The following is a 23,951-nucleotide window of genomic DNA, read 5'->3' on the forward strand; positions in this document are numbered from 1 at the left end:
ATATTCAATTGCAAAACAAATAACGAACAGTCATTTTCTTTACCTATTTACGTTAAGCGTTCTTTCTTTATGACGACTCCATGGCATTTATGACAATTCTTATTAAGTATTTACAATGTATTCTAGTACATCCTTGTAGCTCTTATTTGCAGTGTGATGTTGTATGACTATGGTGAATCACGACTTATCCGTTGAACAAACCATCTTACATTGATAACGCGATGATTAGAAGATGTAGGCCTACGTTAAATTTAATTGTAATTATGACAAGAAGGAATTCGTTCTAGGAAACAGTTGATCATATAGGTAGTCAACAGTATAGTCAGAGTAATGTCATCAATAATAAATTACCCAGTATCTTGACAGTGATCCTTTGGATTATACTTTTTATTATTTGCTAGCTGATTCTCGCAACTTCGCTTGCGTCACGTAAGAGAGAATGGGTCATAATTTTCCCCATTTTTGTAACATTGTTTACCGGTACTCTGCTCCTATTGGGCGTAGCGTGATGACATATAGCCTTTCTCGATAAATGGGCTATCTAACACAGAAAGATTTTTTTTTAATCGGACCGGAAGTTCCTGAGATTAGCGCGTTGAAACAAACTCTTCAGCTTTATAATATTAATATAGATAACACATATCTTCTGGGCATGCAGTCTCCAAACCGCTCTAGGCCAACGTACTGGACTCCAGGCCTAACCCCACCGTCATTCGGGAGGAGCCCCTTGCGCAGAAGGGGACTGTCATAGGTTAACAAAAAAAATATAGAACATACCTATCTACACTTGCATCCCTTAACTTGCTTGTATCATCCACCTGTCTACTTTACGAGTTACATTCAACGAGAACCACAAGTAGGTACCTACCTACCTACTAAACAAAAATTCACCTTACCACGGAGTAATAAAAAACATAGCATTAATGGAATTCCTACAAAATGTCATTAGAAACGAACTTAAGTTCCACTAATACTTGCTATTAAATATACGAGCAATGCACCTGCGAATCAATTGTGCAAGTTTAATCGCAATCATAATCGTCCTCATTAATGTTTCAATAACGTCGAACGAACGTGACTGGCCTAAATGTGTTATCCAATGTTGGACAAACGAAATGCAAACCAATTGTTACGTTGGTGATTGAAACTACACAATTGGTTCCCCAACTTTAGAGCAACTAAACTACCTCTACTTTGATTGTTGTAAATAGGTAGTTAAATAACAATTTATTGCTGCTTCGTTTGTGCTTCATTATGGTTAAATAAACCAATTGAGATCGACCTAATACGAAGCTCATTACAGCTACATTCCTAATAAGTAGCAGTAGTACCAAGTATATGTAATTTGGAAACCAACAAAACCTCACTACGGGAGTAATTTATGTAAATTAGTCCGAAATTCTCAATCTAATCTGCAGTTGCGACAAGAGTAATGTACAAGAATATTTTTAAAAATTCCTACTTCTAATTTGATTTTGCAGTTGCGATAAGTGTTCAGGATTTTTTTTTTAAATTCGTACTTCTGTCGTTTTAACCTACATTAAATCGTGAATCCTCAAAAAAAATGGTAAGATTGAAAGCCCCTGAATATTCATGAATACAAACATGTCTTTCTGCGGCGTATTTAGCGCTGTAACAATACTGTATCCGTTCAAGTGGATTTTCCATGGGACTCATGCCTATAGTTATTATAACGTATTGCCAATTGAAATTTCTCTAGCATCTAAAATAGGCATGTACCTAGTTTGTATGCTGTACCTAAATATACACTTATATCAACAATTAACGATTACATATTCTTAATGTATCGAATTACCAACACGCAAAGCATCCAATACATGCAGATATTTCATAATGTTATCTAACATTAGTTTATCATAGATACTATGTCTATGCGTGTGAAGCACTCCGATAGTAGCAGCCGATACCGTCAGTAGATGCATAATAAAATAATTTCAGTTACTTTGCGCAACGGCCGTTTCACCAACGGAAAAGGAAGGCGGATGCGTCACGGTCGGTCGAATTAAACAAGTGTTCAGGAAAATTTGTACATGTAACTGGTTCTTTGAGTATTGCAACTTGCGTGGAAGAATGATAAGCATTCATTCTGTTAGTAGTTAGTTAGTAGCTTACCTGATTGTCGACAACGTGATGAAGCTATCGTCGCGTGCAGCAATTGTCAACAATGCTAGTTATAAATTGTGACAATTTCTATATCCGATTGGCAGAACACATTTTCTTTTATTTTTTCTAAGAATACGATAATTAGTTAACGACTCAATTATTTCGTAATTGGTTCACTTGTAACTGTTTGGCACATAAATACTAGTGCGCGACATTCTACATCCGCGAATATGAAAAGTAAAAGTGATTTATAACAGTAGCAATTATAATAGTCGGAACATTAGTCTGCCTAGACTTCAGTTTTGTGACTAGCTGACAAAATTTGTACGCTCTGTACAAAACTACGAATACAAGAATATAACTATAAAAACTATACAATTTAAAGAAAACAGCATTTTTAGGGCCACTATCAGTCGACGTCAAAGACATCAGCTTATCAAATCGTTGACCTTCAGACAGCAGTACAATTTAACCATTAAGTTACCTGATGTTATACATTTTACCAACTATAAGATAAAAGTCTAACTTATTTATTTTTTGACTATAAATAGCAATATGGTGTGATTTCTATGATAGGTAGTAAAATAAAAACCAGGTAGTAAATAAACATATTTATGTATATCCATTTTCTTACAAAATTATTTACAACACCATTATTATGCACATATCCGCTGTCATATAAAACATTACATTGATAAATTAACGTTTCTAAAGCGAATGTACAGCAAACTATAAGTAGATATACTATTTACTAATAAGCTTAACTAATTGCAGATCAATATTAGGCACCATTCCATAAACAATAATTACATAACAGAATATTTGCGATACCTAAGCCATTCCCTCCATTTCATACCAATTTTAAATGATATTTGAATAATATTTTTAATATAAAAATCATTTCTCCAAAACCAAATATTTAAATTAAAAATTACGTTTGATAAAACGGTCTGTATATTGGTGTTCGTTCATCAGTATTATTTTAATTGTAAGGCCATTCGGAGTTCAGTGAACTTAGTTTATATTTTGTTAATTACTATTTATGTTTTTAATTAATATAATTACGGATGACCGTTCTACCTTTGACGAAATAATTTGATGAACAATGAACTTAAAAATAAATGACAGAGATCTTCATAAATAATTATTTTAAGATCTTTCGACATTTTAAATAAAGAGAGTGTGAATGAAAATAGTATACGAAATTGAAACCAAGTAATGTTTTATCTAACGGAAATATATACAGGAAAGAAAGTTTTAAAAGCAAGTGAGAAAATAAATCCAACTACATATCAAATGTATATGAAAACCAAGAATCTCTTCATAATCATTTTATGACAATTTAGATTATAGAAAAGGAATGTTAACTAAAATTTTGTTGCCCGATTAAAAATAATTATATTCTAATGGCAACATCCAACTTCTGAAATACTAGTTTTATAAACATTTGTTTTATTATTATAAATAAATAAAATTGATATTTTAATCAAATAATACATTAATAGAATTAATTATTGCATATAGACATAAATAATGAACATCTTAATATGGGTGAACATAACATGACTTTTCTTTATCGATTTGTTAAATAGTGTTTCAAAAATTGGCTGTTAAGCCCTCAATAATGACTGTGATCAAGCCATATTTACATTCTCATAAGAAAGGATAAGCGATGGCTATAACATAATCACAATAATCATTCAGATTTGACTTTAAATGATGACCACGTCGCTTTTTGCGTCTCCCCATTGTATGAAAAGTACATCGGTTATCTCATAAGAGGCGACTTCGATAAATTGGGAATTCTGACTTGATACTTGTGATCTCATTATACCACCAACTAAATTAGGCTACTCTATACTATTTATACATGTATTACTTTACATTATTCTCGCATAATATATTACATTACATTATCAAAGTAATACTTTTCATTGAATACAATTCCGCCATGTTTTTTTATACCAAGCTATATTCCGACAAAATATTGCCGGACAGACAAATAAACGTTTATTGTCAATGCTGAGAAGCGACGTTGACTAAACAATATTAATTTAACATCAAAATAACGTTAAAATTTACGCTATAAATCTTTTTGCAAATTATTACAATTTGGCAGTACTCGTTTATCGTAACAATCATAACCAATCTCGCGGCAGGAACTTAAAATTGGTCATTTTTGCACCATTTGTAGACAACTGTACTGGACAGCAGTATGACATTATAATATGGTGTTTACTTACACACGACACAACAGTCGAACATTAGAAATAGGCAATGTACATATGTCTGATGCATACAATTGTAATTATTTGTGTTGTTTTCGCCTCTCCTATTCATAAAGTTTCACTATCGTGTCCTATGCGTCAAGTCACGTTCTTATTAATAAACTATTTTCATTGAAGATGCATCGATGTGCGAAGATTATATTATTTAAAGGTGCGGACGTGCTAATATAGACTTTCCCACAAAAATATTAACTCTGAAGTCTGTACAAACTGTTATTTGAAAAGTAAATTAATATTCACGCGACTTTAAGTTCCTTTTTCGAACGGGCGATGTTTAAAAAGCACATATTTCAGTCTTTCCTTCGTTTATATACATGGACCGATAACCATGAAATGATGCGTAAATAAATGATTGTGTGTGATATGTACAACACAATATACATTCCGTACGTCGTTATCATGGCTTAATATCACATATTCATTGGAGTTATGACTAATGGCTATTGTCAAGTCGTTTGTTCACTCTTGACGGACGTTACTTCGGGGTTAAGCTCACATCGACTTTGACACAAAATAACATTAGTAACTTATACCCCCTTCGATTCTGACATAAGGTGTTGTTAATACATCCAACATTTCATATCACACGTTTTAATTCACACATACGTCGTTCTTTAACTCTTAAGCTACACTTGTGTTTATAAAACCTACTATTCTCTACAATAAATTACGATTAATGTCAATGTTAAGAGTTAAAGAAACCTGACTATGTAACACCCTACGAAACAAATTACTTATTTGTATTATTGGGCTGATGTGTAGACCACATTAAAATTAAGGCTCGTTTTACTGAGGTGGTTAGATGTCGTCGAATTGCACTTATTGTTGAGATTGTTTTGTTCATCCTAACACGTTATATGAGACATCGATTACTCATAGCGCACATCACATCCGAATTGACAATCAATACATCTAGGACGTATCCTACACTCGAGTTGCCACAATCACAGTTCATAGGTCAGTAACACGGACGCGGCTACATACTCGTAACAACGCTGGGAGTCCCTGCACTCTCCTCTCTTAGTACATTCGGTGCGGGGCCAGTCATAGCTGCCTGTAGTACGTGGCGCCGCGGTCTTGGGTGACTAGTGCGAGCTGGAGTGCACATTGTGCTGCGCCTTCTTCTTCCGTTGCGCCAACATGTCGTAGAACGGGTTGTGACTGATGGAGCGACGGAGACACTCGATCCATTCATCCCGCTCCTCCACTGTTGCTGCCGACATTCTGGAACATAATTTATATAAATTAGCATTTTATTTCGTGAATAGAGAAGTTTTGTCGTGTTTGTGTATAATAAAGTCACTATTCATTCAGTTTTTGCAATGTTAGACAATAATCGAAAAGATTATAAAATTAACAGATCAGTTACAGTCAGAGATAATCATTCTTAAAAACATATTCAAGCGTAGAATGCCGTTAATTGTTCTTATATAAAATCTGCAATTATTTTTGCAACTACGCAATAATTATTACTTTACATAATAGGGGCTAAACGGCCGATAATATTGCGCAGAGGATGATTTACAAGCTATTATAATTAAATGTGGTTTACCTGTACACGGTGTGTTTTCCTTCAACGACCTTTCCTTCGGAATCAGTCTTGCAGGCCTTAATGAGATCAGCACCACCGCTCGCGTACAGTTCCAGACAATACGGTCGTTGTCTGTCACTCGCCGACCGAACCTGGAGATTAGAAAAAATATACTTAGATATTATACATAAGCGATACCGTCTATTAAGTGAATTTATTATTCAAGGATAATATTATTTTCGAACTGTAATTCTAAATGGTAATTTCACATACATACAGTATCCGAATTTTTCTTACATTGTTTTAGAAGCTGACGAGAAAGAATAAAAAAAATTGGTTTATGCAATACCCCATACAAACTAGCTCGAAACAAACAAACTTGCCGTTTTCAAGACAAAAATAAGTAAACAAATTTAACCTTCTTATAATTATATTGTTACAGAAGTAAAGATTATATCGTGGGCTTATAAAAGGGCGTATCAATGTCGGATCAGTTCATTTCATATTTATCTTATTAAAGGACATTATCGTGACCTCATTGTGCTCCTATTTCTGGCCGTAGGGCTTTATAATATGCCAAATTGAGCTCGATTACCTTCAAGACCTAACAATAGAATAAGAGGAAACGTATGTGATTTCGATATGCATATGACACATTGTTTTGCCGTCCATTTACCGAGAATCATATTATTTAACGTTTAAATTAATAATTAATGCGTGAATCGTTTGTTTATTGATAATGGAATACTGTATTATGTCGGTATTGTTTTAATTTATAATATCAAATAGTGAATCATTTGAAATAGGATATATTTTATGTTTACCTAAACTAACGCCAGGAAACTAAGCTCATGATTCATAATATTATACTGTTAGTTAGTTGAAGGTTATTACAGATAGTCACTACTGCCAGTGTTAGCTGGTTAAAAACACACCTCTCTTTTTACGGACGGATAATTAGGTTCAGTGCAGAGTTGCCATATCCCTTTTGTCGGAAATTTTAAATACTGATACTCGGTTTATTAAGAGTATATTTACCCATAATAACCATATCCAACGTTTGCGTCATATCTAGTTTTATCCATAAAATAATAATTATAACAGTACATAAATACATCGAACAGGAAAACATTTGATATCAAAGCAATGTTTCAACAAAATAACCCGCTAAAACAAGCATATTAATCTACCTATATACTTACAGATATATTCTCTAATGGAATGATTCCTCTAGGCTCTTTGTCCGTCGTGTATTCGAAGTAGTACAGGCAGTTATCGTTCAGAATAAACCACCGTCTCTTCCACGACTTGTATCTAGAAAAAAAAACATCAAATGTCATCACAGGTAAAACTATTTAAACGTAGAAAAAAAAGTAAATTGTTCCTACACAATGTGTTTCGGTTTAGAATTGACTCTTTCGTATTGTTACCGCGATTCGTTGCGTTCTATTTATAGACTGCAGAACACGTTTGTTCAATATCGAGAGTATTGCATAAAGGTTTTTTGATTTGATACCTACTTGTGTCACGATACAAATATTTAGTGACGTCAAACTTGAACCTGTTCGATTAAGTGTGAGAGGGAAAATACCACGAGCGAATTTAAAACTTGATACATTTTATGTATCATTCGGCTTTGGGCTTTCCCCAATTCCTTTCATACAAAAGCTCTTCATAGATTTTGCAGTTTTACATGGAATTTTTAGAATTCATAGAACTATTTTTTATTTGAAACAATAGTCGTCCAGACAAGAAAGAACAATGCATAACGCTACTAACAAATTTTATGTACCTATAAGTATAGAAACCAACAATGATGTTTGAACTCATTATACAGATTCTTTGTTTAACAAATAACTCAACAATATGTACAGTGTACATAGTTTCCGATCTTTAACCTCTATTTATGCTACACGTGGTATGACTGGTGCCAAGCCAAATTACTGTTATTTACTTGTAAGAAAAGCAATAGTAACGTTATTAATTTTAATTTGTTGTAATAAACATAAATAACACGTGGTCATTATGAAACGTAACGCACGTTTGAACCGGACCAATATCAATAAAATCACATGTCTCACGACATTCCGTGTAACGAAACGTGTTGTTTTGATATAGTTTATTTATCAACAAATAGGCTGGAAACTTTCTTAGGTTCAATGTCAATCTACAATCAAAGTGTTATGAGATAAATCTAATTATTATTACGAATGGTTTCATAATTAGTCCGATAATAGAACGTGATCGAATCGCTAAGTAATTTAAAGTCATTGTTCAACTTTGTTCGTCCATTACCAAATGAAATCGTTGTTGTTATTTAAGTATATTGTCAATCAAACTCATGTAACATACAAGGGTAAAGTTCAGAAGCGTTCATAAATAACACCGTTCATTAACACTCATCCTACGTAAGTACGAACATAAGTTAAAAACATGTTTTACATAAGGATGTAGTTACACGTGAAAACACACGTTTCTGTTAGTGTGACGACTCGTACAAACAACATGATAGATTAAGTTATTAGAGCCGGTTGAATATTTGTATAGAAAATTATATCTACGAAACACGCGTACAAGGAATGCTAGTACTATACGTTTTTATTCAGCGTGAAATTATTATATCAGCCTATCCTTTCTTCTAACTATGTTGGAGTCGGTTCCCAGTCTCACCGTATACAGCTAAATACCAGAATTTTACTTAGAACGACTGCCTATCGGACCTACACAACCCAGTTACCTGGGTTATAATATAATACCGTTCGGTCACACTGGTTACCGAAGACTGACAGTTAACGACAGTCAAAGATCTTTACACGATACCTTTCAGTAAGACTTTTCTGTTTTTTTATTCAGCGTGAAAACAGTCTAAATAATTCGCCTAAAGTAATGTATAAAGTATGTAGTACCTTCCGCCTTGCTTCCACAGCCATCCCTCCTTATCCGGGTTAAAGAAGGTATGCATGAGATCGTTGCCGTCGTCCTCGGGAATCTTGAACGGCTCCGTCTTTATCGACTCGTACAACGACTGTAATACAAAAATAAACCAATTAATACACATAAATACATCATTCAAGAATGTAATTAATGTTTTTAAACTCTCGCGACTAGTACACATAATATTATAATGCAACGGGTCTTATACTACCTACTACTACTACTAGGTATCCTAACCTTTAAATTTTCAATCGCGTATAAGACCCGTTGCATTATAATATTCAAGAATGTGTTACTAAAACCGCCCTTCACTTTAAAATTCCCGTTTTAAATACTTAAATACGAGAGTTTCGTGATGGACATAAAACTACCAGTTTAAACAGATACTCACATTCAACTGTGACATTAAGATACTTATATTTATCGCGCAGTTACTCCACAGATAACGCTAACGATTTCATATTGTTTACCACATTATTTACGTCAATACTCATTATTAATGTACTGTATAAGAAGTTGTCGAAAAAAATCTCATTTGCTATAAATTATTAAAAGAACACGGGGCTTGGCGCCGTGACCTGTTGTAAAAACATGATTACTATGTACCACGTATACGAGTGTATGTTCATATACGTGTTGATTGTTGTACGGAACTTGCCGCAAGCCACTGTGGATCCGTTCGATGTCTACTTAACGTTGATATCGCTATCTATTGCATTATCTATTTAATTTTATTGTTACACTTATTGAACCAATGTATAACAAATCAACCATGTGACCGCCTCTACCCACTTCAGTAAGTGTTTTTACAGTCAGGAAATGACATTTCGCACAGTACCAAACAGGAACGTAGAAGTATTAAAAAAATACACTTGTTAGTTAATTTGAAATTGCTTAATGTTCGTAATTAATGCTTTATTATGAGCATTATTTCCTGTTTAATTTTGCAAAAAATATTGCAAAAATGTGTTAGCATTTGTTTCGAAAATACAGGCGTTCATTTATTGCAAATATATAACGTGCAACCAACCGTGCGACTGTCACATTATAACAAAACATTTCAACCGATTTAAAAAAGGAGGTGGTTCGCAATTCGTCCGTTTCTTTTTGTGTAGTTTAGAAGTCGCGACTTCTACATATCGAGAGCGGAAAACATATTGAATGTGAGCTAAAAGTACCTGTAAATTTAATATTTATAAACGGCATTGACCTCGCATGTAAATTGGCTATTTTAGCGTCAGTCGCGAAGAGATGACCTAAATGTTGCCTATACCTGGGGCTGTGATGCGACGACGACCGGGTTTACCCGGATTTGTCCCAGATTGCCAGCACACGACCTCCGGTTTCGGTTTCCTAGTTTCGAGGCTAATTAAAATTGAAACCACCGCTCTTTATAAAAATACCTGCAGCAAGTATATATTTTTTCTTCAGCGTTCAACGATTACATTATGGGCGTAAGTTACATTATTCATTTTATTCAACAGCGTGTTTTACAAGGCAAAATATAAGGAAAACCTACAGTTTTCTAACGTCAGAGCTTATTTAATTGATTGTCCTGTTTTAATGTCTACCAATGTATGACAAACTACCGCGCTTTTACAACACTATGACGCAAGTATGACGTCACTGTCTTATACCGTAGGCGGCGAAGATATTGTAACATCAAGTTCTTTAAGAATAGTATCTAATAGCTTCATGGATTAAATTCACTTATAGACATGAGTAATGATTTAGTATTTCTACGAGTGACCTAAGAGGAATCTGGAATGTCATGTTCATATCAAGATAAGTAATACTACACACAATTCACTTTTATAGTTACGTGCGTAAAGAAATAATTCACTTGCTTCAACCAGGAAAATATCAGGGGGAAACCAGCATACTTTGCATTAAATAGGTAGGTACACACCAACTACTATGAAATGAATGAAATAAAATTATTACACTGAGTAACGTAATTCAATTCCTAATCAAGTCTAGTTACTACTACTGTAACGATTCTTTGTCATGAATAACAAAGCTAAATATTTATAATATCAGCTCTCCGTAAACACTACTAGTTTAACAGACATGATTTTTAAGTACAGTGCAAACTTACTAAAAGTAACTCTTGCGGTAGATCGCCTCCGTTGTTGATCCCTCTGTTCATGGCTACGAACTGTTCCGGCGACGGCTTGTCTTTCACACTCGGGTTGTGTAGCGAAGTGTTCAACATTATTATCGCAAAACTTAGTACATAGCACGTGTCGGCGTTAGTAAATATGTCTGGATTCAACTGGCAGTATCTCTGTGCGAAACACTCCATCATACGATCGATCTTCTGTGCCTCGCCCGGTAGACGGAAACTCCATAAGAATTGTCTGTAACATCGAAATAAATACGTATTGGATCATCAATTCTCATATAATATTAGACCAAAATATATAATTTTATTTAATTGAAAAAAGCTATTATTCTTCTACAGACTTTTAGTTACAAGTCCAACGACCTTATCAATAGTCCGACAGTTACGTTTGCCAAACGAAACATCTTAAAATGCCAACTGTAGACTATCTTATACAGATACATAAATGGGTTACATTTATTCTATTCGAAAAAGTAACACGAATCTATTTAAAGAATGTCTAGAGTCACTAGACTTTGTTGAACACAGATACACACGTTGCCAAGTAAATAATTACTAAAATTAGAAATGCAAACAAAGAAACAGCTGAGTATTCCAAACAATTATTAAGAAATTGAGCACAGAGTCATCCGAGTGTCTACAGATATCTTTCTCGATAGCTATTCGTTGCTCGAGGCTATAAAAATAATTTAAATATCATGTTTACCCGCGTTATTTCCCAAAATATGTTTTTGATTCTCGACTTTGTTTACTTGGTTTAAACGTAAATAGATATCATAATTAAACATTTACTTTCTCGAAAAAGTATGACTGTAATATTTTTATTTGAGTTCAGAGATAGCCAGGAAACATACCTAACGAAAACATTACCGTAAATATTAGAGAGAGTAAGAGGTTCCAACTTCCTGCTCCAGTTTCAATCTTTTGTTTCAACTATAAAATTCACTTCGCACGTAATACAATTGCAAGTAAGGAAACATGATAGAGTCGAAATGCTGATATCTCAAATATGCATTAGATAATCTCGAAACGTAAATTGCGTCTGGTTATAAAATATTTTTTGGCTATAATGGGATTGATATGGAATCGTAGACTAAGGCTTCGTGTTTTAACGGACGTTAACCTTTAATAGCTTACCATATTAGTATGATGCATTTATCAAAGAAGACTTTCAGGTGCACCGCCTAGAGCCCTGTATAATTTCACTGTATAAGATGTTGTTCAACTCACCTAAGCGCTTGAACTAGTATTAGATCCGTGAAGTCGTGTAATTCTACGAATGCTTTGAGTACTGCCTCATTGAATTCTGATCGTTCGCCAAGGTAGTCGCCGATTGCCGTCTTACTTAAACCTTCGCCTTTGTGGAGAAATTGTGCTACATCTTCTGGTGTCCTCTGTAGTAGGCCATTTTCATAGAGATATTCGATTCCTAAAAAAAAAGAAAAACGAATTTTACAAAGGTTCTTCTAAAAACTTACGTCATCTTAAACAGGATATGTTTAAAAAGAAAATTAAAACATTCTCTTACAGAATTAAAATTCAGTTCGCATGTATACTACGCGAAAACGGATACATAAAACGAAAGCAGTCTTCGTTTCTACAATGGGAATTACTCATTTTTAGCATACAGAATAAGTCCAGTCTGAAAGGGTGGCCAAAGTTACATAATTTCATAGCTGAGATTCACATAAAATAACTAAGTTATTAATGATTGTTGTGAAACAGACCATATTCATAACTTGCAACCTCTTTGCTCTAACAAAGTTTCATTCCTTCCTTCGGCCTTCGTTTACAATTTCAGATGGCAAATATTACTTCGTAAACAGCCGTAGAACCTTGAGTCTTTGTAACATAAAGGTGAAACAATTTCTACCGATATCGAAATGAACGTACGAATTTCCTTCCTCAATTTACATAAGTAGAACTGCATATGCAAATTTTATGTTACATTAATGGCTACGTTAAAAGTAATATCAAACGAACATTATGGTGGTCTGAAAGCTTAGACGAGTGGTTCTCTACGGCGATATGCAACTGTCGTGAAAGCGAACGGTGACCGTGCCTGCACCCATTTAGAGCAGCAATCGTAGGAGCAATGGAATGCAACTACCATTCAAACAATGCCAAGTATACGAATGCGACATAGCGACTGGCGACCTCTCAATACAAAAGCAAGGTATTCGTACCAGAGAAGTTTAAATGGCTGCATAAATTTCAGTAGAATATTAATAAAAATATATTATAGTACCACGAGGAAATACAGTTGCTATTTCACGTGGCTTCGGGACATATAGCTCAATGAGTTCGACTAAAGGAAAATGTGAAATGCGGTGTGGGAAATTTGCTGTACATAATATTGAGTCAAACACCAGTTTAGCTCTTTATGGCAAAGTTATTATATTGTGCTTATTTCAAACATAATTAAACCTAATATCCCTTGTTGATTGGGATAACGCTTTTTTATGATCATACCGGATTCTGATGAATACCTATAACAGTTTTTCACAAACTGACAACAACAAATACCAAAAAAATCTAAATAATCGTAACATTATTTATATGCACGTGTCCGAAACTCTGCGCGGCTGTTTCCATTAAAGAAGTCATCAAAGACCATGATAGATAAACAAACTAGCTTCACTTTCACAGTTGTATTGCGTACAAAATCCTAATCGACTACGTCTTTTGATGACGTCATCCGCCCCCACACTGAGCCGTAACTTGAACGAGGGTAATTTGCGTGGGTCGTCAATTTCAGACTTCACTTGTGAATGAACCCAAAAGTTTCTCACAAAAACAACGTTATTATTTCTGAAAAGAGTTTGACGTTACCGCGCAATTTCTCAAACCTCAGCATGAGATGTATTGCTATATCTACACGAAATGAAATCTCTAAAAATATCTCATAATAAGGTTCTATTATCTTTGTAGAGTAGAAGATAAATAAGTGCTATTTATCTTTCGTATCGCATACGAGTGAGCATGCACTTAAACTTATTTTATAAATCTGAGTGTCGAGAGCGGGTCCCATCTTGCGGCATGCAAAATTGAAGATAGCAGCATGACGGATCGTTGGGGCTAAGTGAGCGAGAGAAGCCGAGCAATCGCGTGACGTTTGCAACAATAACAAGCTTGTTAGCGATCGCGTCGCCCGCCACCAAAATGAAATACAAGATGAGCATTTTATTTCTACTCATTCAATACTGCTGAAACCAGCGAGGGATTTTTGTTTTATTATAAGATTGTATGCTAAAAAATGATTAACGAACTTCATATTTTGATAAATGTGCTGAAAAGATACCAGAGAATAATGAAAAGTGAATTGCGAAAAATAAGATCGCTAAACTTTTTGAAATCTTTCCTTGCAGCGCAATTTCGTGTGTTGATTTTGATGTAATCCATCACTTCAGACATTGATGGAAAATGGATGGTTCTTAACGACATGGATAGGCAAATTGACACAGTCAGAGACAGGTTATATGTAACCAAGTCAACCAGCAATAATGGTGATAAGCAACATGATTAATGATAATAGATGCACCGTCACTTGAAACCTGTAGTTGTACAGGCTGAGTTCTATTTTTACATGTTAATTTTACGAGCACAATGAAAACTACATAATATATGGAGCGAGATAAAAAAAACTAGCCCGTTCATTTGTTTTATGAGTTATTCAATGGTTCTGAACAGTCTGGCGTAATATTTCATCAAGTTTTTTTTAACCATACCCAGTAACCACGGCATGGATTCACCTGAGGTGAATACAAAGGAAAAAGTTGAATTATGTCCCTATGGAGAAGAAACCATAGGAGGTGCATTTACGTAATTTAAATTATGCATTCATGCACGTAATGCAGTCATAGAATAAGGCTGGAATTATGCAATATAACTGGGGACAATCACGTGTGATATGTCTAGTCCATAACTGTTATTGCTTCATGCTGACATAAATATTTTAATGTCGCGTCGACAACATTTTCAATTCAAAGTTAATTGAGATTTCTTTGATGTATGACTTTTAACTACTGCAAATAGGACTTTGCAAATCATTGAACATTAGATAATATAAACAATAGATAAAAAAAATATTTTTTCTATACAAAATATATTCATAACAGTACCAGTAAGATGAGAAAAATATTTATTTTATATATTTTACAATTGTCCTAGAATCTGAATCAATTGAGACGTTTTCAACACTGATTGCCTGTAGTTTCATAAATGTTGCTCGGCTACGTAACACAAAGTTAAACCATAATTACAAAAAATCTAATAACACTTTGTTACGGGTTGTTGGAGGCTCTAATATTGGGAAATATTACTCAATATATTTTGCTGCAATGAATGTTCCAATAAAGACTGCAGTGGGAATCCGCGTTCAACCGCCGTTAATCGATGACAGCTTTCTGTGTCACTTCAGTAAGTATGAGCAAATCAATAAATATAATAATTATGCGCTCTTTCCTTTACTGGACTGTGAGGTATAATAAAATAATAATTCCTACATGAAGCACAATTGCTTTAAATCAAATTCGTTAATCTATCGAATTTTATGTAGGCAGCTCAAAAATTTATTATTCTGCGAGAACGCTTAGCCCTTGCTGTAATGTCGCGGGTATAATCCAGCACGGCTAATCCTAAAGTGAAGCCAGCTTACAGCGTAGAAATAATGCTGCCGCGTAAAGCCGCGCACAAATTACAATTAAATTATTCAAAGTCTTGTTTTAAACTGCAACCAACAGAACAGACATAACGCTTAGATTTGCATTAAAGAAAACAATTAGTACCTGAATAAATCAATCTATTGACCTACATACTATCTGAAGAGGAGTCGGGCAGTCTGGCCCGAAAAATAAATTGGGCGCCAAACACACTACAATTTATATGTTTGGCAGCAATTTGTGAACTATTTTGTTACGAAATAAACATATTTTTGTAGTTGATAAGACACTTTAGAAAAATCACTTAATTTAAGAATCCAATTGTGTTTGTGTGTTTGACTTAAATTCGATGAAAGAAAGTGTAAATTAAAAGCCAAGCAGCCTCTGTATTAATTATTTTTCCATCAAAACAAGCCCACTGCAGTTAATAATTGAAAATGACACTAATGATCAAACACATTTCCTTTGGGAAACAGAAAAGGATACGAAAACTTCTTTACATGACGTCATTAGGAAGTTATGCAAACAGGGCTCGCGTAGCATCCAACTACATGTAAAGTCTGCTCTTGAGAATAGGAGTACTCGAGCTTCAGCCGAGCTTGGAGCATGTATTCAGAAGACCTAGTGCCTTGTATCTAGCCTCTCTGCAAGCTAGTTGTTACCGTCAACATGACCTAATTAACACTGAAAGACTAGGTGTCAAAGCGTAAGAACAAAAACATTTGCAGGTAGAATAAGGACAGAATAATACCAGAGAAATTAATAAAATTTGATGGAACTTAAGGTTGAGCGATAAACTCTTCATATTAAACTAATGCGGCAGATGATTTACGAGCATATCAAAAGCATACTTGATCCAGTAATTTGAACCGTTACTTGCAGAAAACTAACCTATATCAAGTCCGCATATCGGAGATAATTACAGGATGGAGATTACGGTTAGCGATTGCTGGTAATGTAATAGCATATCGACTATCGGCGTTATAATCTGTTTCTAGATCACGCGAGTGAATACAAACAATCAAAATGTTAATTCATGATTGAAAGAGCGTTGCCATGTGCCAATATTTTAACTCCAACTATATTTAAAGTAACAATAATTAACACTAAGAAATCAAGATGCATTCGAAAGGTTCAGAAGCAAAATTTCTAAACACACATTCACTTCGTCAAGATAAGTTACTGAAATCAAGACCTTGATACTTTTTGTAATACAATACGTCTTCGAAGAACAACGGTATAATGGCAACGAATAACAATGTCTAACAAATCGCTAGCGCAAAGATATTAAAATAGACATCAATTGTGTGAAACGCGTCAGACGGAAGGGGTGCTACCGTAGACCTGTCGTATTCTATTGCATGTAGCGATGTGCACCTATATCGAGTTGCCAACGATGTGGGAGACTATCGACCAATCAAAAGACTATCGTTACTTGGCGAACTTGGTTAGCTTAAATAGTGAGAATATGCTGTTTTTTTTTACTTTCATGGAATCTTTTTATTGGTAAGTATTAGTAAGTTTTTGAAAATATTTTCAAACTATTATTTTTGTTGGAAATAAGTAGAATATGATTCATTGCAGTACTTGTACATAATATATCTAATTGTCTTTGTCATTAACAAATTCTATAAAACACTAAATCGACCGTTGGACAGGTGTAAGATGCAGGAATAGAACAATTTGCAGAATATGTCGTTTGACCGGCCGTGGGAACGATGCACCTGCTGCCTCGAATACCATTGTACTGAGAATTCTACTCCATTTATACCGCTGTTTTATGAACAACGCCATAAGAAATAATTAATTAGAGGATATCATTCATACATTATAAATACTTGATATTTAAATATATGGTGTCTATAATTTGCAAAGCAAAAGCTGCGTTTTCTTTATGTTGAAATACAAGAAGCGGTCTGCATTTACAATCGAAACCTTGATTGTAAGCCAAGAAACATAATACATGTCTACCATATAAAACGCCTATGCCAACACAATAAAAGCGTCTGGACCGTTAAGTGTTCAGCGACAACGAAGTCTGGAACTTCAACTAAAAATCTTTTATTATTGGCTAATTTCATTTTTTAAATTCTTTCGTCTAGCCTAGCGTCTGTATATTTTGGAACAAGCCATGTTTTTGCAAGCAGATGTATAACTAAACGTTAAAATGCTTTAAATATCACAGACATCGGAATTTGTCGTTAATTTGCTTTACTTTTTAGAGAGTCCGTTATTTTACTTAACACTGTTTATTCTACAAATAACATTTAAATCGTCATAAATCGATTTAACGAAGAGAAGTTCTTACTACATTCTTACAAAAAAAAAGAAAAATCCCTTAGCCCCATACTTTCTCCATTCCAATAATTGAAACGAACGGGCTATACTGCTAGTTTTTGTGCGATACAAAGAGCAGGTATCGCGGCCCTTCATGCTCACTCTACGTCATGCTCTCTCTTTGAGCCGTTAGCGTGTGTTTGTGTTTTTGCTCACCTTTCTTGGGATCCATGTTGAATTTCTTCCTCCCTATACTCATCTGCTTGGCTTTACTGTTTTGCTTACACTCCTCCTGCCCATCCAGAGCCTCCAGCTCCGCGACCACTTCACCGAGCTCATCTTTGAGTTGCTGTAACAATAAAAAATATATTAGAATCGTAGACTTTATCGTCAAAATTTACATATTAAAACGTTCCCTGAGAAACTATTAAAAATTGGCGATAATGGTTACATACAATATCTGCTTTGGGGCACACAAATGTTGAGGTCGTTTACGAACTAGGAAACTTTTAATTCCAACAGCATTCCTGCAGCGGATCGTGTATTAAATAAACGGTTTGGTGTCAGTGGCGAACGGCGAATGGCGACCACAAGGCGAACCGCAAGTCGCGACAATCGGTGTTAGATTCAGAATACGATCCGACTCCAGTCACACACAATCACACAGCTAAAGACCTTCTGACGTAATATGCATATTACACGCGTCATTATCCTTACAAGTTTACTATTTAACATAAAATTATCCTTCGTGAGTTTTCTGTTATTCGCGTGTAGCGTAAGGTAAGTTAAGCTAACACTAGTTTTGCAAGCGTTTATTTGTACAATAACAATAAGACGTATTTATCAGAAGGATAACGACATCAGAACGATTCGCCTTTCTACTAACATGAACTTAGTTGTTGTCGCCCTAAGTAAGATTACCGAGAAATGTCATAGCCAGACTCTCTGAAGAAAATAAAGTCCCTGATTTCGTGTAAATGTCTGTGTTTTATCAGTTCTATCGGTTTAATGTTTGGACATTTAGCTAACTTGTCTTTTATCTGATGAAAACTAGTAGATAAAGTTAGCTGGGGCTTGGGAGGCATCCGTTGTAATAAATTGCAGATAATTAACGACTATCGAAGGTTACTTAAAAGAACTCTAGATAATAATTCTATTAAAGTATAATGGATTAATTAACTAGAGGCATCGCAGAGAACATTAATTGTAAAACGCAAAAGAATAATAACAAGCTACTTATTACCTCGGCGAAGCCAAACAAACGTTAGCCCAGTTGAAAATCACAAAGACAAACGAGCTGGGAACAATGACCGAAAGTAGGTAGCTAGTTTCGTTAGTTCTTTGCTTACGTAGCGCTCTTTCACTGAAAGCTATGTACAACCCTGTACCTTTCTAGGAATACCTTTCGTGAGCCAGCTATTTAGAATGTCGTGCATAACATTTTGTATTCAACAACCTTGTATTATAATTTGTATGCATTTCAATGACTAAGGAATTTTAATCAATAATATTTGATGAGCCATCAACATGGAAAATGTTCACATTAAATAAGACGAGTCAAGGTCTTGCGTGAAGCCTTGTTGATTTTCAACTGCAAACACATCCGTGTAGCTGTATTATTACGGTTTCAGTTACAAACTGAATCACGTAACCTATTGAAGTTACACAATGCGACTTCAACTTTGCGTTTATCCTTTGTGAAACCCAGCTTGATTAAACTGAACAAACAAAATTGCGTATATTGCTAAGTAGATGTGTTTTCATGGTAACATTATAGTGTAGACAAAAATATTATTCTTATTACGTATAAACAACAAGCCAATCAATAAAGATATCGAAGCCGAGAAGCCGGCTAGTTATATTAAAGGAGTAGTAAATAAGCCGTAATAGAAGCTCAAACCAGCATACAATAGTCGTTCGTCGCCACGGTCTGGCTGCGCTAACATTATTTGCGGTCCGCTACCTATTCCCCCAAGAGACATGATACCGGCCTTCCTTGTCTAGACGATGGAATAAGCACATAGGGAGCAAAATTCCGACAAATAAACTTTATTGTACTGTACTGCTTGTACACTCGACGGCCACTTTCATTTTGTTACTTGTAACATCCTTAATCAACTAATGGTTTTCATACTAATTTAATACTTAAGTTCACGTCACATGATACCGTGAGTTGATAATTGAATATTGTTTAGTGTTTCGCCTGTAGTTAATACGTACACGGTCAAGAATTAATAATATGAACTATGGCCAATGTTTTAATTACACTATGCTTTACTTGACTAAAATGTTAAATATGTACGATATTTTAATGTGAACCTAGTCACGCAAGTATAAAATCTTCTAAAAATATGTTAATTTATACATTTTCACGGGGTCAAAATTCGCATGTGTAGTGGGCACATACCTATACGATCAACTAAAACCTCAATGGTCAATACAGTTAAATAAATAATACTGTAGCTGTATATTCAGTTGCAATTTTGATTACCTTTGTAGGCCGATGAAAACTAACAACAAGAATAAATTAGCGTACCCGCCTCAGACAAAGGTCACCTGCTCCTGACGAGGCTATTTTCACGCAAAACTCATTAAAGCCCCTGCGTTAAGTTTTGTTTTAAACCGCCAGCCGTTACAATAGAAGTAACTAGATTGACAATAAGTTGAATCTCATTTATGGTTCGTTCGAAGTGTAGGCTCGCATTCTCCTACTCGTCGTTTAATGCCGTCTAGACGAGTTTTTGCATTGGAAAAGCAGCAGGTGACTGAATTCCTATGAGTAGGAAAAAGCCGGATGCACTAAAGCCGTACGAAAAGAGTCAAGAGTAAGAGTGAACTTTAAAAACGGTAAAACTTTAAAATATGTTTACACACAGACTTAACACCATTAACATACAACGAGTTACCAAAGAGAACTTATATTTTTCAAATCTGTCTGTAGTTATTCCATGCATGGCTTAATCGAAATGGGTAACATGATGCATACTCGTGAATCATTTCAATTCAGACTTTGGGAATTGGACATAACGAGTTCAAATCAAGTCAAAAGGGAGCGAAAATCAATCACTTACTGTTAATCCCATGCTTTGCCCCTCTTTTGAAATGACCGTGCCTGTTTTACTCATTGCTTATATAAAATACGTCGTTAGCAATAATACTCACAAACGTATCGTTTGTTGTTCAGCGAGAAACACGGCGATGAAAATAGTGCATTAAATTGAATCAGTTGAATAATCCATCTTATTTGACTTCGTGGTTGTACGAACAACAATCGCCGACAAATGATCCGTTACATAGTTTAGCATAAACGTGTTGACTCTAAAGTAGACGTCCGTTTTAACTAAATAGTCATAGAAGCGAGTCGTGTAAGCGATTAAATATTTATTACATTCAGCACTTTTATTTTTATGTCAAAACCTACTTTTTGTGTTTATTCAATTATGAACACAATACACTTAATTCACTTTCGCTATTGATGTTGAGAACCTTTCACCAGTATCGTATTAAGCATCAAAAATGAATGTAAAGTCAGGGAGTTCTAGCACTATCACATTACTCGACTTCGACACCTGTCGATTTAATTAAAGTGATGTTGGGTGTTTAAACGACTGCCAAGTCTTCAGGAAAACGACACTCAAAGGTTGAACACGGCAGGATTCGAATAAAATTAACATTGTTTTACGTACTTGCTTTTTTACATTCAAAGGTTTTTAGTCGTCAAAATTCTAAGCGAAAAATAAAGTCATAAAAAGGAGTCGAGATACCGCTGGATCTCAGTTAGTTTCACAAAGAACGATCGGTCGGCCAAAATCTTTATCTCGCCCAGACAGATTCAACGGACATCTTTCTCTATGTGAACAGAACCAGCTATCGGTTAAGTTGGTATTTTGTTTGTTAAAAGTTTTCTAAATGTGGAAGCATTTGCGGATCGTTACATTGTATCGGAGATTCCACATAACATCGTGATCGTGGTGATTTGTTACTGCGTCGGCTCATTTGGATGCGATGTGAGCTGAGCCTGTAATGGATGGCGATTAAGTCTCGCGCCGTATAAATAGCTGGGGACACGAATACCCTGGTGTTGCAGCAATTGTGAAGAAAATAGCGCCAACACGTGGTCTGACTTTAAATAAACGTTATAAAATGACTTCATGTAGACAATGCCGTACATGTGTACGCACAGTATTCGTTGTAAATGCTATGACTCAAACATAAAATGATTCAGTATTTGCACTTGTCGGACGTAAACAAAAATTTATACATATTTGCATCCATAACCTGTCAATGCTGACGCTGATGTTAAACAAACGTGTGAGTTTATTTAAGACAGGTTCAGATTTCCAACGTGTATATTAAAAATCTTAAATATAAACATACTTTCGATACATCATGTTGTTACTCGGAAATAAAAATGTTCTGTGTTCCTTCTTTAACATATAAACAGCACGTTCTTACGTATATGAATTTAATTGTACGAATGTCTATTTTATGAGCAAAATGAAACAACAATAATACATTTATACAGTAACATGAGCACATTCAAATCTATTTTCTTACATAATAGAATTTCGTCACAGCTACATGAAGATATAAAGTTAAATATAACAATTTCCGTAATGGTCGACTGCGCTATATCCGTTATTATAAACAATTGAACTATGGAGTAAAAGTGTGACCCCAAGCCCCAGTGTATTATATAACAATTATTTAGTCACAGAAAAACTTTCTATCATTTTAAAGCATCTAATAATGTAACGATCTAAAAACGGCATCACGGCACGATTCCTCAATAGCCGTGTCGAATGGTATTTGCATTTTAAATGCGATTTCATTATCCACTAGTTAGATTGATGAAACGAAACAAATTAATCTCGAGTGGTCTTGAAAACCAATATTTAGTTCGTCTCTCAAAGCTCAGTGTCGACTGATTGAAACACAATCTAACAAAGAAGCGATCAATGAAAGTCGTTAAAAAACGGCCCACATTGATCAAAGGGCCTAATCCAAAGGTCAAAGTGGTTCAGCAATTGATATTTGACCCATCGTCTGGTGTACCTACTACTAATGGTTCAAGTCAACAGAATATCTCAATGGCATTCTATTTTAAACTTTAAACGTAAATAATTGAGTTGTATGACGTATATCAATACGACGTGAATAACCTGAGCTCACCACATGTGACTAATTACTCCAAGTTAAAAATATCTTAACAAACAAGAAACACATATGGGAATAGTTCCTCAAATTACAGACAGTTAAAATTAAAACACTTTACTGTTAAATGTTATTAATAAACTGCGTTTTTAATAGCGGTTTTTAGTAGACATTATACAAATATAGTGTGTAATAATTTGTAAGTCAACGCATAACAAGAAGAAAAATTATAAAAGTCTATAAGAACCCAATCAATTTTGTTTCATTACAACGTTAGTCCACGGCTGTAGGAATTACAAGGAAAACGAACAAACCCATCGCGCCAAGTCTCAACATCCGTGTATTACTCACACAAAATCACTTCTTCGCAAACGAGTCCAATTGTATTATTTATGCAATCATCTTCATGAAATCTATTGAGAGTGGACTATAAATCTACATCAAGTAACGATGCAGCGAGCAATCATGTAATTCAAACTGCAAAGGTCTATTCGCAACTCGCCATCAACTCATCTATTGCGTATACGCGTTTTATATAGAACATACCGTTATTTATTTAGGGAAGAGGTCTCACTCCTAAAACACCGTTGTATTGACGTATTGCCAACCTGCCAGGTGAAGTTTGGACAGTTCATGTGACATTTGCAGCACGTAACGAAAGTGAACACGCGTCCTTAGAGACTTTCCCCTATTAATTCACTTTCCCGACACTGTTTGGCTCCGATGTTGCGGTGAGATCGGTGCTACGTTATCACTTGATTACAAATATTTTAGAAATCATCTCATTTAGGTTCTAAATAAGAACACATAAATGAAACTACATCACGCTATGGCGTGAACTTGTCAAGTTTTATGTT

General features: G+C 34.8%; 1 protein-coding gene across 4 annotated transcripts in view; it reads right to left on the bottom strand.

Moving 5' to 3' along the window:
- Positions 1–2,722: 2,722 nt before the first annotated feature.
- The window catches only part of step (cytohesin steppke), a 46,759-nt gene continuing 25,530 nt past the window's right edge, over positions 2,723–23,951 (bottom strand). For all 4 annotated transcript variants that reach the window (XM_076117564.1, XM_076117562.1, XM_076117563.1 and 1 more), the window contains 7 exons: positions 18,157–18,289; positions 12,233–12,431; positions 10,976–11,237; positions 8,850–8,968; positions 7,146–7,257; positions 5,965–6,095; positions 2,723–5,636 (listed from right to left, as the gene is read on the bottom strand). In XM_076117564.1, the coding sequence (XP_075973679.1) occupies positions 5,498–5,636; positions 5,965–6,095; positions 7,146–7,257; positions 8,850–8,968; positions 10,976–11,237; positions 12,233–12,431; positions 18,157–18,289 (1,095 nt within the window). In that variant the 3' untranslated portion in view covers positions 2,723–5,497. The remainder of the gene's footprint in view (positions 5,637–5,964; positions 6,096–7,145; positions 7,258–8,849; positions 8,969–10,975; positions 11,238–12,232; positions 12,432–18,156; positions 18,290–23,951) is intronic.

This window comes from Anticarsia gemmatalis, chromosome 8 (assembly GCF_050436995.1).
Source record: "Anticarsia gemmatalis isolate Benzon Research Colony breed Stoneville strain chromosome 8, ilAntGemm2 primary, whole genome shotgun sequence".
In the NCBI taxonomy this organism is placed as follows: Eukaryota; Metazoa; Arthropoda; class Insecta; order Lepidoptera; family Erebidae; genus Anticarsia; species Anticarsia gemmatalis.